Source organism: Cololabis saira, chromosome 6 (assembly GCF_033807715.1).
Source record: "Cololabis saira isolate AMF1-May2022 chromosome 6, fColSai1.1, whole genome shotgun sequence".
Lineage (NCBI taxonomy): Eukaryota > Metazoa > Chordata > Actinopteri > Beloniformes > Belonidae > Cololabis > Cololabis saira.
Genome location: NC_084592.1, coordinates 19,299,679 through 19,316,239, shown reverse-complemented (window position 1 = coordinate 19,316,239; position 16,561 = coordinate 19,299,679). Strand labels below are relative to the sequence as shown.

Genomic DNA, 16,561 nt, shown 5'->3' with positions numbered 1-16,561 from the left:
TTGTTTTTTTAATTGCATTACAGAAAATAAAGAACTTTATCACAATATTCAAATGTTCTGAGACAGTCCTATATATATATATATATATATATATATATATATATATATATATATATATAAATATATAACTTATAACTTACTACGGTGTTAAATTCTGGAAAAGACATGCCATTAAGTTTCACCATTTCATTAAATTTCACTTTTGTAATTTCATTAGGATTTCATCCTACTGCTTTTATTTATGCCTTTTTTTTAAATAGCATTGAAAAACTTTACATATTGGCAGGGGATAAAAAACAGGGTTCCATGATACATGTAATAAAAGTTAAGTCTCCAATTTTAATTCAAATAAATTAGAACCCCAGTCAAAGTTTTACATGTACAGTAGAAGTATAATGTTCAGCATTTAGTCTCTGACAAGCTTTCCCAATACAACCATCATCATCATCATCATCATCATCAGTCAGTATCAATACAATAAGAGATTAAATTAGCAATTTGCTCTTACTTTATTGCATTATACAGAATTTTGTTCAAAACGTGCACACACATGGTACACTTATTAAAACCTACACACACAATGAAATGCTTAATAAGGGAATGTACAAAAAAGAAAAGGTTAGAAATACAGTAGTATTTGGTGGAGTGTTGAGATGTCAACTTGGTTGCGGTTTCCTGAACTTGCTTTGCATCCAGACCCGGCGCATAACAACTTTCTTTCCTCGGTTTACTTGTAGTCGCTTGTCCTCCAGATTCTGGATTTCCTCCAGTCCAGTTTTGGAAAATAAATCATGAACCTCTTCTGTAAAAACAAATAAACTTGTTTTTAAAGTTATTATTAACCATTTACTCATAATATTAGTCCCAACATAATATGATAGTGATACTAAGGATATTGATTCATTGATCAATTCATACACTGACATAGAGGTGGTCAACAAAGTACACTGTCTGAGAAAAACTATAATTCACTTCTTTTGTATATTCAGCAATGCAGAGAGTAAGCTCACATTGGGTTGGGTTAAATTATCTGTGTAATTACATTATCAACCAATAATTTTTGTTATCCACATAGAGGCTATTTTTGGTAGCAGTATGAACCTACGGCTCCTGCCGACACCATGATGGCATCAGCCCCAGTTGTTGCCAGGTTACAGAAACAACACTCCAATGAATTCATGACGATCTCTGGAGATTTCAACAACAACTCTTTGTTTGCTGCACATCCAACTTGTCATCAGTATGTAAAGTGTTTTACCAGAGAAAACAAAGTTTTGGATTTATTCAATGCAAATTGTAATACTTAATACAGTTCTTCTGTCCTTCCTCCAAAGGGAAAGGTTTGTAATAATGTCAGAGAGTTTCATCGACAAGACAGTCATTGTGGATTGCACAGAAAGAGCTGAAAGTCGAGCTAACAGACAGCAGGTAGGTATACAAGAAGAAACACGCTCATAACAAGGTGTGGGATGTGTGGTCAGGGATGAAAGAGGGTTGTAAGCAAAGGGGATTCAGAATGATGGAAACCCAGACAAAGAAAATTACGTGAATGTGATTTCCAGTAGAGTCTGTTTGGAAGCCGGCACAGCTTTCTCCTTTCCTTTTACCTCCTTCACTTCCTCTGGCTTCTCCTTTTACAGTATCACCCACAGTTATGGACTTCAGAGCAGATTCACCAACATCTATTCCATCCACCAAGAGGTGAAGGCCTATGAAATGCATGATATACCTGTCTCTATTCATTTTAATGTTTTGTTTTTTTTATATTGCATTGCAACAATATGAATTCCATTTGGGATTATTATTAAAGTACTTTTTTTTTTTCCTTTTTTAAGTTTACTTCAATTAAAACCTCAACAGGTCTTAGTGTACAATCTGAGAGGTTTCTACTAGTATGCAAAAGTTAAATCTGTGTTTGGTTCTGAGGGAGGGAGGTCACACAGAACTCGGACTTTAGTTTACAGAGTCATTTTGTTCTGAACATCAGCGGCATAACATCATGGTGATAGGCCCGGGGGACTTTTTTTTTTTTTTTTTCTGTGCCCCACCCTTTCCCTAAACAAAACCACACACACATGTGCACAGCCACTATAGGGAACTGCTATTGTTGCCATGATGGCTAACGTTGTGACTGGCTACACCCACCATGCAAAGCAGGGGAAGTGTCCTCCTGCCCCCCCCGGTTGTCGGGTCAATGCCGTTTCATTTATGGAGGTAATTTGCAAGCTATCCTCTCGCGAGACACATGCCTTTTCCTGGGTTGCAGTAAAAAATGTATCTAATTTTGTCATATTTGCTTTATATCATCCTGGCTCTTTTTTTCTTTTCCCTTTTGAGCACCACTTTTTTTTTTGGACTTGCTAAACATGATGCTATGCTATTTTTGTAGTCTATTTTCTTTTGTTTACTTTTTTTTTTCTTGCTGAAAAACTCACGTCACATCATCATGCCCTTAACATGACTGACAGGTAGCCTATTAAGGTGATTGGTATATTCCATTCACAAAAAGCTTCTTTTTTTCCCCCCTCACCCTCCTTCATGGGCCCCTGACAGCGTCTGGGATCCGGTTGCACCACGATATTTACGCCTGTGCTGAACATCGTGTGGTTCTATTTGTGTACATATTATCTTGAAGTCCACTTTTCTATGGCCAATCTATTGCCATAAATGCCAATTATTTAAAAAAAGTGACCAATAATCAATCAATTGATTCATATTCCTTGTATCATAATAAAGAGAAAAATAAAAATGTCTGGTCATTTGATGAAACAACAATCCTAGGAGTATATATAAAACTTTTTCACAGTGCTGTTTTTACCTTGTGTAGGAAACAATTTGCAAAGTTTTAACTCGGTACCTTTTGTGAAAAAATAAACGCAAGTTCCATCTCCACGTGTGTAGAAATTCTCTGATAAGCATCGTCCTGGAAATAAAAGGGGAAATGACTAAAATGTATAAGATAGAATTTTCAACATGCTTAATCATTTAAAAAAAAAAGACTTGTGACACATGCACATAAAGTACATAAAATAGCTTTGAGGCCTCACCCTTCTTAAACCTGAGCTGTGACAAGTCGTATCTGCCATAATCACGGAAGAGAAATATCCCTCCAGGCTTCAGGTTAGCAGAAAGGCGCTCCACGACTCCCTGCATTCTGCCAATGAAGTTAAAACCAATGAATCAGCATTGTTGTTGGAAAGGTTTAAAGAAACCAGCACAGAGAAAATATAGGCTCTAAAAGAAATATTCACCCAGACACAGGCCTTAAGTATACAAGTTATTATTACTGAGTGAAGAATTTCAAAAGTACTAATAACTGCATTTCATTAATTTAGCCTAAAAAATAAATTTGTCAATGCTTCAATTGATCACATACTGTCAGACAGATTACTATATTGAATAAAATCCACTTGACTGACTTTATGTTTCGCAAAGATATTTACACAAAGGTAGGTGAACATGAAGCCTGGGGAAGGGGAAGAGGCCTGCAGGTGATAAAGGACACCAGGCTTTCTCGTCTCTGCGCTCTAGCATGCACCTACCGGTCAGGGTGGATGGAGGAGAGCACAAAAACAGCCAGGATTACATCCAGGCTCAGAGGAGGAAAGGGAAAGGAGGCCACGTCCTCACAGATGTCATGGACAAAGGCATGGCAGACAGAGTCATCGTAATCTGGATGGGCCTATAAGAGGAAAATGAATTAGGCCAAATTCGTTTAAAAGGTCATTGTCATACAAAGTAAATTAGCCAATTTATTTTGACTTAAATCCAGATCTGGGTCACTGTTCAGTGCCTGTACTGTAATAATATATTTTTAAATAAATGCTGTTATTTTGGAATTTACTGCATACAGATCAGTTTCCCATTTGGAACTCTGATCTTGGACTTCGGATGTGGTTATACATACTCTGTATATGCAATCTGCTCCACATTTACATTTAAAACACTTTGGTATTAAGAGAAGTCAAAGTCAATTTAAAGTAGCAAAAAGTACCCTTTTTTGCATTGATTCAATTTGAAGAAATATTGGATTACATAGGAGGTGTCTATCTCTTGAGGTCTCCCATCCCTACCACAGGGAAAAACCACTCAACCCCCATGTCTTCCCATGACAACTATGTATCACGTTAGTGCACTAGATAACACATCAAAAACAATTAAACTAGCTCACAGGGTAGACATCATGACAGAGGTGACTTAGAGACTCTAAGAAGTAATGATGGAAATGAAAATATGTGAGTAGCTCAGTTAGAGTCGTGAACTTTGTCAAAAAAGCAACTGAACCTCTGCATCCAGATTTTCGCCTGAATTTAACTTAGCCAATAGATTAGAGTTTCCTATTGGAAAAACACAGCAATAATCAGTATATTTCAGCTGACTATTCCTCCACCCCCAACTGACAAGAGTAAGTAGCTTCTCATTCCTTAAACAACAATATTAGGGGACATCCTGTATACATGGAAAAGATGTTACTTAAATTGAGAAGGGTCAAATTATTAGTCTGCATCAAGCAAACAATATAAGTTTGAAGGAAAGAAAAGGCCTGACGGAACTAAATTTGGATTAAAAACAGTCATCAATCATTTCAACAAAAGAAATGTGACTGAAAAAATATGTCTTGAACAACTGCGAACACTTAAACATTTGCTGATATCTAAACAAAAAAACTCGACATTGCAGCTTACAGCAATGTTTGATGGTGAAAGTGAGAGGACTTATTGGGACTAAACAGCTGTGTAATCCTAAGAAAACCACTTATCTGTTAGGATAACTGAAAGACTAAAAAAAGCTTTACAATGCTGAGGAGCATAAAAATTGGACGCTGTAGGAATAAAAACAGTCATGTTGTCTGATGAATCTAGATTTATCCTGCTCCAGAATAAGTGACACCCATCATGCGTAGTCCCTACTGTGCAAGGCAGTTTCATAATATGAGATTGCTTAAATTAGTCAGGATAAATTCAACAATGCAATGTATCCACAAATTCCCCCCAAAGTTCTTATAGTGCCAGTCCCAAACCTCAATAAATGGGGACAGCCGTGTCAAGAAAGGCATTTGACCATAAACTTGTGCAAAATCCAATATACAAACATGAAAATATAGGACTGGCATTTTCTCTAGGGTTTGGAAATGACAGCGTTAAGGTGGTGTGATGGATAGGATTAAAAATGGGTACATCAATAGAAAAGCCTAGGTTTGATGTCATGGAGATAAAGTGAGAGAGGTGAGACTTGGACATGTGAAGAGAAGGGATAGTGAACAGACTGTTCGCAGGATGCCTAAGATGGAGCTGCCAGGCAGCAGAAAAAAAGGGGAACAACAAAGAGGTGAATGAAAGAGGATATGAAGTCAGTTGGTGCGACAGCGGAAGATGCCGAAGACAGCCGGAGATGAAACAGGCATCTGATGTGCTGACTCATAAAGAGAAAAGCCAAAAGTAGAAGAGAGTTTCAGCTGTAAAGCATAGTTTTGATCCTCATTCTGATAAGCTCAACAACTAATAACAACACTTTTATAGAGAGGATCCAGTGGTTTGATTGATCTGATAATCAATCTGTCCAAGTGACGACAACATGAAATGAGAAAAATTCATCACTGCTAGTTCGACAGGGATTTTATGCGGTCAATATTACAGAACTGGTACATACTGGTATCTTCATGCAAATAATACTGACCTTAACCAGCTGAATGGCTCGAGGGGAAAAGTCACAACAGTATAAAAACGAGTTTGTTTCCCTGTAAACAGAGTAAAACACACATCTTAACCCTGAAATGATCACACAGCAGCCACCAGTTCTTAATAAACCCTTCTCCATAGCTGTGGTTCAATGCATATTTTAAGGAAATACCCCACTGTTATGTCAACGAGATTAACTGTAGATATATTCTATGAAACGTTTCCCTTTACCAGAGTTGATAACATAGTTACACTAAAACCTTGAACGTAAACAGAGGAAATGCAGGAATATGTCATGAAAAAGTGTTACTTTGTATTCTCATGTAGAGTTGACCATAAAATCTAATAAAAGAAGTCCCATTGTGTGCTTTTCAGTGAATTGTAGACTTAATGATAGCAATTAAATGTTAATCTTTATAAATAAATATATTTTGCATGAAAATCTTTGAAAGTATTTGCTTACTTGATGTTATTAACAATTGGAAATACACTGTTACCAACTCCACATCCAACCTGTGATGAAAAGAAATGGGAAGCTTTATTAAGTAGGTTCTCTGACATTGTGTACACCATAATTGCACCAATCCTGGGGAAACTAATTTAAAAAGATGAAAATGAAAAGAAAATATGTGAACTCTTCAAACCTCTAAGATCCTGAAGGATGCTTGGTGTCCAGGATAAGAGGAGTTTTGTGTGGCAGCTTCATTCTGTTCTTGTGCTTCTTTCTGGAAATAAGTGTGGTCTACACTTCTGTGGGTCGGGGTGGGATCCTTGTGTTGATGGGGTCCCATCTCTGCGTCCGCTCCAGATCTGGCTTGAAACAGGTTTTCTGGCCGCTGATGATCGTGGCCGGTGATTGTGGACTGCTCTTTCATCCAAGATGGAAGCAGCTCTGGAAACTCCAAAAACAGCCAATGGCGATCTTTGAAGAACTTATCCTGGTGCACCTCGTAAAACTTGTCCCAATATTGGCAAGCACCTGTGTCAAATTTACCTGTATGAAGGAAATTCAAAGATATTGTTACCATCAAATGTCCATGTAATCCCAGCCGAATGTAATTTAGATAAAAGTGTTATTTGGCATGTCATTCATGCCTTGGTCTGTTAAAGGAAGTTGTACACTAGAATTTTCTTCTGCTCTCTGCCGTGCGTTTTCTTCATCTTCTTTTGTCCACTGCACATGATCCCTAAAAAAATAAAATTAAAAAAGCACAATATCAACAATTGTCATTTTAATACACACTATAAACTTAAATGACGGTCACAGTCTTTTAGCGAGTCAATGTTTGTTCTTTTCATCAATGCATTAAAGTTATGTGTTAAAACATTTTTTCAAACTAATGTAGCAAAAGACTAACCACATGTTGTGCTTAAAGATGTCATCAGGACTGGTGAGGATCCGGGAACCCAGTGGAGCTGAGGGTCTTGCCTTGGTGCTCTTGAATCTTATGGACAAAGTGATGAAGGCTGAAGCCAATCTGGCTACGGAGAAGTTCCACTTTCTATGCATTTACCCTGTAAAAGTTAAGATTGGCACTTATTACATAAGGTGAAGTAAACATCTGAAATGCTTTGCCACAAGCTGTAACTGCAGGAACTACACAAAACTCTGGTGATGCAGATCTTCCGAGATGGTATTCCCCCGAGCATCCACATTGTTGGAAACCCTTCCGTATAAAATAACTCTTTGATTCAGATTCAGACGACTTTATTAATCCTTTTGGGAGGTTCCCTCAGGGAAATTGAGATCTCCATCTCACTCACACAGCACTGTCATTTACAAATCAAACACCCCAAAAACCAAACACCCATATAAAGATAAAAAGATAAAAATAAAGTTAAAAATAAAAATAAAAATAGTAGTAGTGCACCTGGAATTATCATCAATGCAAATTATCAGGTAAAAAATTGCATTTTCAAATTAGTAAAACACAGAATAACTCATTTAATGAAAACAGAATACCAAAAAGATATTTAAGAGAAGCATTTCAGTCAGTTGTGATCTTTGTGATGTTGAAAGCAGATTTCATGCTTGTTGTTGGTTTCTGTCATCGTTGAGATTTGCAGTAAAACTTAATATTATTTTACCTCTTTTCTTATCGTTTTATTTGGTATTTATTCTATTTTATTTCATTGTATTGTATTATTAATTCTTATTTCTATTTCCCTTTTTAATTGACTTGTTACTGTTTAATTGTGTCTTTTAATGTTGATGTAAAGCACTTTGAATTACCTTGTGTTGAATAAACTTGCCTTGCCTTGCCTTAATATCCTCGAAAGGGGGCGCTAAAGTGTTGAAACCCGTAAAAAGCCTGCTCCTAAATGTGAGCAGAGGAAGACGGCTGTATTGGACAATAACACCAGAACAAACTCCCAAACACCGACCGAAAAACGCCACGACCACTGATTAAAAGAAGCAACTGAAGGCTGTATAAAAAAATTGTTATCACATTTATAACATTATTTCATATCTTACCGGTAGATATATGTGGAATTTGAATTAGACTAGCGCGATATCTAAGTTATTAGTTAATAATGCATCCTTAACATCAGATAGCCGATGACTGAAGTGAGGTAGAGGCGGTGAGACGTTCAGGACGTAACGGAAAGATGAAACTTAGTAAATAGCTGCAACGTTATCGAAAAACCACTCTGTCCTTACCTGACTCTGGATACAGCGTGGTGATTTGGGTCAATCCCGTCGTCTATCATGCTGCCAAACAGCATCCGCCTGTAACACAGAGCGCCGCCTGGTGATGGCGCCACCCCGGAGAAGGAGCTCCGTGAACGCCGCCGAGCTCCTGAGCCGCAGGAGCAGAGGTGTCAGGGATGCTGGGACTCTGTACAGACACTGTTTGAGGGTCCTTAAAGGCATCATGCTCCAGGTAAGGGGAGACACTCCAAACCCTTTACTGCACTAGTTTTCAATAAACACTGTACTAAATCCATTATAATTGCCATATTGTAGGAAAAGAGGGATTTCATTAAAGTATGGAGCAAGACCTCAAAGTCCACAATAATGTATGAGAATGGTAAAGTCTACTTTGAAAACTACCAGAGCTGCTACAGCTGGTGAGTATGGATAATAAACTTCACCTTTATATTTTGCGTTAATACAACACCAAATTATATATCAACTATGGATAAACACTATAGTTTCAAAATCGATACAAGAGGCACACAAGTGATTAATAATAATCCCACCTTAACCGCCTTTATTAAACTTTGTGTCAGCATTTGGTTTCTTTTAGTGAGTCAGGTTTTTAGTCGCGTTGTGCATTTGTGTGTGTTTGCAAACTCGGACCATTTCAGGCTGAGACATGGCACATTCACCTGTGGATTTACAATTGCTCATCTTTTAACATTTTGGCAAGATAAACACCAGGTACACTTTTAGCACATATACTTACACCATTGTGTGTGGGCTGATTCTTGGGTGTAATCTTAACTGCACTTAATCATAGTTATTGTCTCTGTCCGGGAGAAGTCAGGTCATTATGGAGCCAGATAGTTACCTGTGGAGTGGATAAGAAAAAAATAAGAAAATTAATTACCTACATATTAAAAAAAAACAAACATGTTAACCCTGTTAACTGTTTTGACCACTGCTGTCTTTGCCTTCTGAAATGGCATGGCGATGTACCTGATCGAGAAGTACAAAAAATTATGACACCCATTTGTTAACATTGGCCTAATTTTTCAGGCTGTCAGGCTATTTCGATTTTTTATTTATAGTTTAAGCAAATGCTGTTTACTTGTGTTAATTTCCCATTATTTGTATCATTATTTGCACATTGTTGAGATAAAACTGTGCTTAAGTCATACAACCAAACCAATGAAATCTGTGTTTTCAGTGTTCAAGCTGAACCTCAAAGATTGTACAAATTACCTAAGAGGCCCAAACAGGAGAAAATTGAAGATGCCTTGCTGTGTCAGAGCCCACTTGTACGTTCAATTGTTATAATTACCTTTTTTTTTTTCAAAAAACATTTTTCTATTGCTCTCTTACTGATGAGTTTGTAATTAACTGATTTTAACAATCCAATGCAGGCTGTAACTTGAGCTTTTTTTTTCTTTTTCAGGACAAAACCTTATCCACTCCCTCTGATCATAAATCCAGCCTCTTAGCTTTGACAGCCAACAACTGGCTGTATCGCATCTCAGCTGAAACGGGAAAAGAGCTGCAGAAAGTTTACTTATCTCCAAACCACAAGTTCAGGTACCCCTCAATCTCTCACTTCTGTGTTACCCGTGGTTAGTTATTATCTGTATTTATATCTTGATTATTTCTGAATGTTTTCAACAGTGTGTTGTTGTGTTGTAGATATCTTGGCTGGGATGTTTCTCAAGAAACATTTTATGTAAAATCTGTTCAAAACAAAGAAACACCTTTAGCAAGACAGGTAATGATGCTTTATTTAATGTATAATGAAATACATGTCTAAAATATGTGTGAAACAAATGTTTCTCTTTAATAAAGGATAATAAAGCTTATAGGTTTGCTGTATATTGCTTTTCAAAAGTTGTCAAATTTTCACTTTGAATTTCACATAAAATCTAGTAATTGAAGGAGTTGATCTTTGAGAAGTCGAGAGCCCCAATTTTTATTATTGATAATCTTTCCCATGTGTCTTCAATACATTGATTATTCATTTTAAAGGAATATCCCAAACTTAATTCAACCTAAGGTTTATTCCTGGATGGCAATTAGTGAAAACTGTTGTTTGGGACCAAAATTATGTGATTCGATGCAGTTTTAAGTTAAAATGGAATAATTTTGCTGTATAATGGATTTAGTTCAAGGTAAGTAAGAATATCAGAATAAATTGCTATTTTAAGCCCCTGACAAGATATAGAAATGGAATTCCACAAATGCGATAGTGTGGATAGGTTCCCAACGGACAAACCAAGGTCAGTTTAACTTTGTGGATGTACAACAGGTGTATGAGGAAGGAAGAGGAAAGACCAGGTTCACTGTTCCTCTCAAAGTTGATCAGTGTGACAGTTGGAGGGAATCAGTCATGGTGAACTTTCCTCCTCATTTTGTGTCTAGTAACGGTAATAATGGATCCGATTTATATCGCAGTTTTCTCGGACACTCAAAGCACTCACAATGCTCACATTATTCATTCACTAGTCATTCATACTTGGTGATGGTAAACTACGTAGTCGCGGTTGCCACATCCTTTATACACTTTATGTACACTGTTAAAGTTAAAATCATCTTGGTTCACACAATGACTTAAATGGAATGACATTTCTGAATAGTGTCAGAGGCTTGAAAGATACATTTATTCTGATGTTGCTATTTTCTCTCTAAACCCATTGTGTTGTAAACTTTAATAATCAGTTCTAACGTAGAACACCATCAATATATGTTGTTTTGGTCCCTGCAGTCTACACTCATTATCATCTCCTAATAGACTCAGGGTTGATTTAACTCCACAATATTCCTTTGTGACAGACTAAAACTGTAAAAAAAAAAAAAAAGGATCATATTTTGATCCTTTTTTGGAGTGAAGGTGGTCGGTGACAAACTCAGCGGTGTGTTCCGCATGTCGCAATGGGAGTGTTGCTTCAGTCAAAAGTTTGATTCTTTAATCTTCCCGGCAAGCATCAGCCAATCAAATGGTGACTACACAGCTGGTGGAACATTTGAAGAGTAGGCAGCTTACTTGTCTGAGGATCAGGAAGAACTTTGGTTGTTTATTAAGGCTGCACAATATTAGGGAAACATGCAAAAACAGTGTATGGACTCATTGTCTCATTTGTTGCTAATGTTGCAACCTGACAACAAAGAGTGTATTCAGACACAAAAAATTATGATTTCGATAACAGCAGAAATTCTTATTTGCACACATTTTGCTCACCTCTCTTCCCTCATTCTACATTGCATACAATAAAGTTCTGTCTGATTGGCTTAATATATTATTAACATTTAGAGTGTGAATGTATGTCAGCTTACCATTGACTGCAATATTTCTTTTTCTTGTGATATTACAATAACGATGCATTTTCGCTATATTGTGCAGCCTTATTGTTTATTGTATGATGAAGAAACACCCACTGTCAAGGGTTGCAGCGTTCCCGTGTGATACCCTGTCAGCAATAATCATTTATATTTAATGAAGACATGTTGTTTTATTTAAATATTACTTTTATTAAATAACCCATGATTTAGTGAAGTGGTTAATGAATTGAACCCTTTGCTTTATGTCCTGTAGGCTGGAATCTCCCACAATACAGTGATGCACTTGGCCATTTTACATGTTTTCCCCCTGCAAATCGTGGGGATTGTGGAGATCAACAAAAAGGTCCAGATGTTTGCTCATCATTTATTTACTCAGCATGTTCCTGTGGGAGTCATGCCGATGAAATGTAAATAATTTACTTCCAGGTGTTTGGAAATGGCATTACGGATGTCGTGCTGTCTCAAGGAGTCCTCGCAGTGTCTTACAGCAACAAATCAGTGAAGCTCTACAGCTTTGAGCACATTGTAAAAAATGTATGTACATATGCATCATGAAAGAATTTCCTGCATAGAATAAATAATTAATATTTTCAGTCATAATTTCTTTAAAATGCATTTTAAAATCGATTTTGTTGAAAATATTCTAACAATGAATATTCACATGCTTGTTGTCATGCAGTCCCTTTTGTTCACATCGATTTTTCCCTGGTTATACGTGTTTTTTATATTGTATTTGTCTTCAGTACTTAACAGAGACGTTAACTCTTGGAAAACAGAGTCCACTCAGTGGAAACACACCAGTGGGAGATGTTCCGTTTGGTATCCCGATAAATATCCAGATCACAGGTGAGTCGGTTTGTAAGATGAGGCTAGTGGGATTGTTGTGTTAAAGACATTTTATTAACCCATTCAAACCAGTTTTTCTCCTTCGTGTTTCACAGATTGCCCCCCTGTACTTTTTGAAGTGTCGTGCTCTAACAACGGGGTCCAAATTGGAGGCTATCCGTGGCATTACATTTACACACCGCCGCATAAACGCCACAGGGGGACTCACCACATCCGTTCTCTCCAGGACAGCACTATGGTATACTCTTAAAGGAATATCCTTAATATTGTAAAAGACTTAGCCTCCAGTTTCCAGGGTTCCAGTAGTTTTTGTGTCATTATCTGTAGAAACGTACGAAATTGTTAATTGTTGAGTGAACAAGCAGATGATATCAAGCAGACAGTGTTGGTTGTTCTCTTTGAACAATTTTGTCTTAGTTAATCTTATTTTAATGTTTATATATTGCTATGTAATATTTATATTGCTCTTTTAGAATATGGCTTCTTTTTTTTAAGTTTATTGTTTTTATAATTACATTTTTCTTAATATGGGCTATAACTGGGACCTGAGTGCAAATCTCATGTGTGCTGGTATGACAATAAAACTTCTTGAAAGGTGCAGTACAGTTATGTCAGGGATAACTTTTATGAATTATTTTCAAATTATGGATGTTGGCCTAAAAAGGCATTGATGTCATGAAACTGGCTGGGGAGAGAAGTATAATACCCTGCATCCTCTTTTCCATTGACATTGTGCACGTTTCTTGAATTTAGTTTGGAAGTGGTGTAGTATGTGTTTGCAACTATTTTGTCTTTGTGAAATTAGGCTGTAAATGGAATCCAAAACATGAACTGCTGCTCTCTGGAGAGTGATGGGATCTTCTTCCATCCAGACGACTCGGGGAGAATCATCCATGTTGGACCGAACAGCATAAAGTGAGTGCTCCAGTAAACATTGACATAATAGTTGTGAGGCAATGCAGAGACCTGTGTCAGATAGAAACTTTACGGTTATATTGAAATGTTGTATTTTACTTTCAAGAGTCCTAAAAATCCTTGGTGAACTGAACGATCCGTTACCATCAAAGGTAGTTGAGGATTTCTCCATGATGACCCATCGAAACGTGAGTGAAATAATTGACATGTTTATGAGCTCCATATTAACTATACACAGTAAATTCGGTTTACCTTGATTTATGCATAACTCACCTGATCAGTAATGCACCAGTTTGAAACTGAGACAATAACTCAACTTAAATAAAACAGGTGACCGAGTTGATCACGTGAAGAAAAGAGAAGGACTGTACATTTATTTTTTTATATAACTGAATATCGTTGCTTCGGTCTTGCAGCCATCCCCACAAATCACTGTTACTTCATCCGGACGCACAGTGAAGAGAAGAGTTTATCAGCTGGATGATGATCCATGTAAAGAGGTACCAATGTCGTGTTTACTTTTCTTATCTAGTTCTCTCTCTCGCTCTCGCTCTCGCTCTCTCTCTCTCTCTCTCTCTCTCCTTCAGTATCTATACTACTGTTTGTGTTGTTTTTATATTTTTATTTATATATTATTTATTATTTATATTATTTTTATTTATATATATATATATATATATATATATATATATATATATATATATATATATATATATATATACATACCGTATATATAATTTTTTTTTTTTTCAAACATGTTGCACGGTTCAAAATGATGACTATGAATCTGGTGAGATGAATTCTCATATAAATGTAATATGTGAATACTTATAAGATATGCCCATCTGCACCTCATAATTTGTTGTATTTATTTTCATTTGAATAACTTCCAAAAGATTATTATTATTATCATTATTATTTTATTTTTTTAAAGACTTGAGACCTGTGAAGGAACAAAAAAAACAGGAGCCTGAGAGCTGCAGTCCGGCACAAGAATGAATGTTTTGAGTGATTAACTGATATATAAGTTTTGATGTTGTTCTTTTTAAGTGAGTAATTTACAATGTTACAACAAGTAGTTATGTCATAGTGGAGGCTTTAAAAATTGGCATCAACTTTGATCTTGGAGGTTTTTTATTGTCAGTATACCTGCAATGCAATAAAAATATAAAACGCATAATAATAAAACACAACTCAAATAAAAACTGTTCTAAATCTGTTGGTTTAAGCTCTCTTTGGTCTTGAACCTCGGTTTGAACAAAGTGTGTCCAGGATGAGCTTTCTTTCTAATCCTGTTGGCCCAGAGTGATTCCAGCCTTTTGATTATGCAGACTTTCCGAATGGTGGAATACGAGGATGAGCTTGACCTTCTGGCTGTGGTGGTAACTAACGGCGAGGAAGAAGAAGGAAGAGCTCAGATTCAACTCCATGACAACCAAACGGGGCAGATACAGCGGAAGATTGATCTGGTTGAGCCTTGGGATGAGGTGAGTAGCTCAGAATAAACAGCAGCCTCAGGATGGACAGTCTGGAAATGAAGTCATGGGTCCTCTTGTCCTCTTTTGCAGACTTATCGACACGAGTTGTTCTTTGACAAAGACACAATTGTTCACATTGAACAAAAGAACAGCAACTTCTGCTGCCATGTTTACAAACTCAGGACCACCTGAAGATGATACTGTAGGTGTGAAACTGAAGCAAGGCTGGAAGAAGGGTTCTTAGACCACCTTTAAAATTTTGAGAAGGATTTGTTTTTATGCCCAGTATTGGACTGCCAACCTGTCCAGGACATAACTCACCTCTGACCTGAGGATACCTGGTCACACTTGAGGCAAATCTCAAATCTGAACAACATGACGTGGGTATAAAAGTATTTTTGACTGATCAGTGCATCATTTGATCTTTTATCTTTTTTTTTAATGATTCAGTTTAAGTTGCTATACTTCACACCTGTAACACTGTCTCTAAAATAAAGTTGTGACATTTTTTAAGGATCCTCCACATTATTTTCTCTCGTCATCATGTGCCTTCATGTTACAGATTTGATGTATGATGATAAATCACACAATAAATCCTTAAAAACAAATGGTGATCTCGATTTGCACCTGCATGAAATCTAATTTTCAATTGAAATTTTTTTCTGCATTTTATTTCACAAGCTGCGTCACAAAGAAACACTCCTATTTTTGTATGTGTCTTTCCACATTGCATCTGAGGGCTGCATTGTCGGTACCTGTTTCCTCAACCAATGACAAGGCACGTGCGGCACAAGCTCAACAAGTTTTTAGACCTGTAGCGACAAATTTAGCCACTTTAACAAATCTTTTTGCAGATTAGTGTGAAAGCACGTTTCGTTTTAACTCGTTTCTCAGCCAGCAGCCGGTGCTTCCGTGGACCACTCCCCCGTACCAATTCGCTCTCATGTCGGCCTTTTTTGCTCAGGCAGCAGCCGCTCTCAGCTCCAGTCTAGTGATGTGCGAGTCCTGAATGAATTTCTCAGAACTTGCGAGTCATTTTACTGACTCGTGGGTCTTGAGTCCTCACCTCTGCTTATTCGTTCACAGATCCACCTCTATGACCACTAGCCCTAACTGCAAAACAGAAACCAGACAACATGTCACGGTTGTGTGACTGCTGTTCTAACTATAAATATCTTTAAAAAATATCAAATTAATCGTTTAACATTGCTTTGGGGAAAGCAAAAGACAAAGTTTCAAATTAATCCCTGCTACAACTTGTGAACAAACGAATCACTCCAATTCTCAAAGTTACATGGCTCCACTCATAAACGAGCTAGTCACCCAGTTTCTGACTCCCAACCCAGAGAGCACCTTCTCAGCTTCTCAGTAAATTCCACTTAAATCAATTCAACTCAAAATACTTTATTAATCTCCTTAAGAAATATCATTATTAATTGTTGCACTGTTTGAAACTTAATTCAGTTATTTTGCACTGTTGCCTTTGTATTTATCTACCACGATTAGTTCATTTTATCACAGTATTATTTATTATGAGTTTGAGAGAAAAAAAAAATTTATTTAGAGAATTTTTTTTCTCTTTCATTTTTTTTTCAATGTAATGGATCATTTTCTCGTGTCAAAGAAGTTGTTTTCGCCATAGCCGGATGAATCAGAAGTAAACTGGGGGCGGT

The 16,561-nt window shown here is 36.8% G+C and overlaps 2 protein-coding genes across 3 annotated transcripts; one reads left to right on the top strand and one right to left on the bottom strand.

Moving 5' to 3' along the window:
- Nucleotides 1–145: 145 nt before the first annotated feature.
- Nucleotides 146–8,440, bottom strand: mettl8 (methyltransferase 8, methylcytidine). 2 transcript variants are annotated; one of them, XM_061723537.1, is made up of 10 exons: nucleotides 8,341–8,440; nucleotides 7,037–7,193; nucleotides 6,774–6,865; nucleotides 6,323–6,672; nucleotides 6,142–6,191; nucleotides 5,677–5,737; nucleotides 3,543–3,682; nucleotides 3,048–3,154; nucleotides 2,858–2,923; nucleotides 146–802 (listed from the first exon to the last, which is right to left on the bottom strand). In XM_061723537.1, the coding sequence occupies exons 2-10, from the start codon at nucleotides 7,186–7,188 to the stop codon at nucleotides 657–659; spliced, it is 1,164 nt and encodes a 387-aa protein (XP_061579521.1). In that variant the 5' UTR covers nucleotides 7,189–7,193; nucleotides 8,341–8,440; the 3' UTR covers nucleotides 146–656. The 2 variants fall into 2 exon arrangements, with proteins under 2 accessions (XP_061579521.1, XP_061579519.1); XM_061723535.1 differs by lacking the exon at nucleotides 8,341–8,440 and adding an exon at nucleotides 7,912–7,996.
- On the top strand, nucleotides 8,020–15,471 carry dcaf17 (ddb1 and cul4 associated factor 17). The gene is made up of 14 exons (XM_061723533.1): nucleotides 8,020–8,563; nucleotides 8,647–8,750; nucleotides 9,533–9,623; nucleotides 9,761–9,897; nucleotides 10,003–10,081; nucleotides 11,903–11,992; nucleotides 12,076–12,183; nucleotides 12,393–12,495; nucleotides 12,591–12,733; nucleotides 13,301–13,410; nucleotides 13,517–13,598; nucleotides 13,827–13,910; nucleotides 14,742–14,897; nucleotides 14,979–15,471. Exons 1-14 carry the CDS (start codon nucleotides 8,435–8,437, stop codon nucleotides 15,078–15,080), a joined length of 1,518 nt encoding a protein of 505 aa, XP_061579517.1. The 5' UTR covers nucleotides 8,020–8,434; the 3' UTR covers nucleotides 15,081–15,471.
- Nucleotides 15,472–16,561: the final 1,090 nt, after the last annotated feature.

What these genes read in the sequence shown, in the direction of transcription:
- mettl8 (XM_061723537.1), bottom strand. Translation starts at nt 7,188, where the DNA reads ATGCATAGAAAGTGGAACTTCTCCGTAGCCAGATTGGCTTCAGCCTTC. An exon ending in GAGCCATTCAGCTGGTTAAG is followed by an intron (nt 3,683 to 5,676) that starts GTCAGTATTATT and finishes TTCCTCTTATAG; the next exon opens with GCCCATCCAGATTACGATGA. An exon ending in CGTTTATTTTTTCACAAAAG is followed by an intron (nt 803 to 2,857) that starts GTACCGAGTTAA and finishes TTGTTTTTACAG; the next exon opens with AAGAGGTTCATGATTTATTT.
- dcaf17 (XM_061723533.1), top strand. Translation starts at nt 8,435, where the DNA reads ATGGCGCCACCCCGGAGAAGGAGCTCCGTGAACGCCGCCGAGCTCCTG. An exon ending in TACCAGAGCTGCTACAGCTG is followed by an intron (nt 8,751 to 9,532) that starts GTGAGTATGGAT and finishes CTGTGTTTTCAG; the next exon opens with TGTTCAAGCTGAACCTCAAA. An exon ending in GTTGGACCGAACAGCATAAA is followed by an intron (nt 13,411 to 13,516) that starts GTGAGTGCTCCA and finishes TTTACTTTCAAG; the next exon opens with AGTCCTAAAAATCCTTGGTG.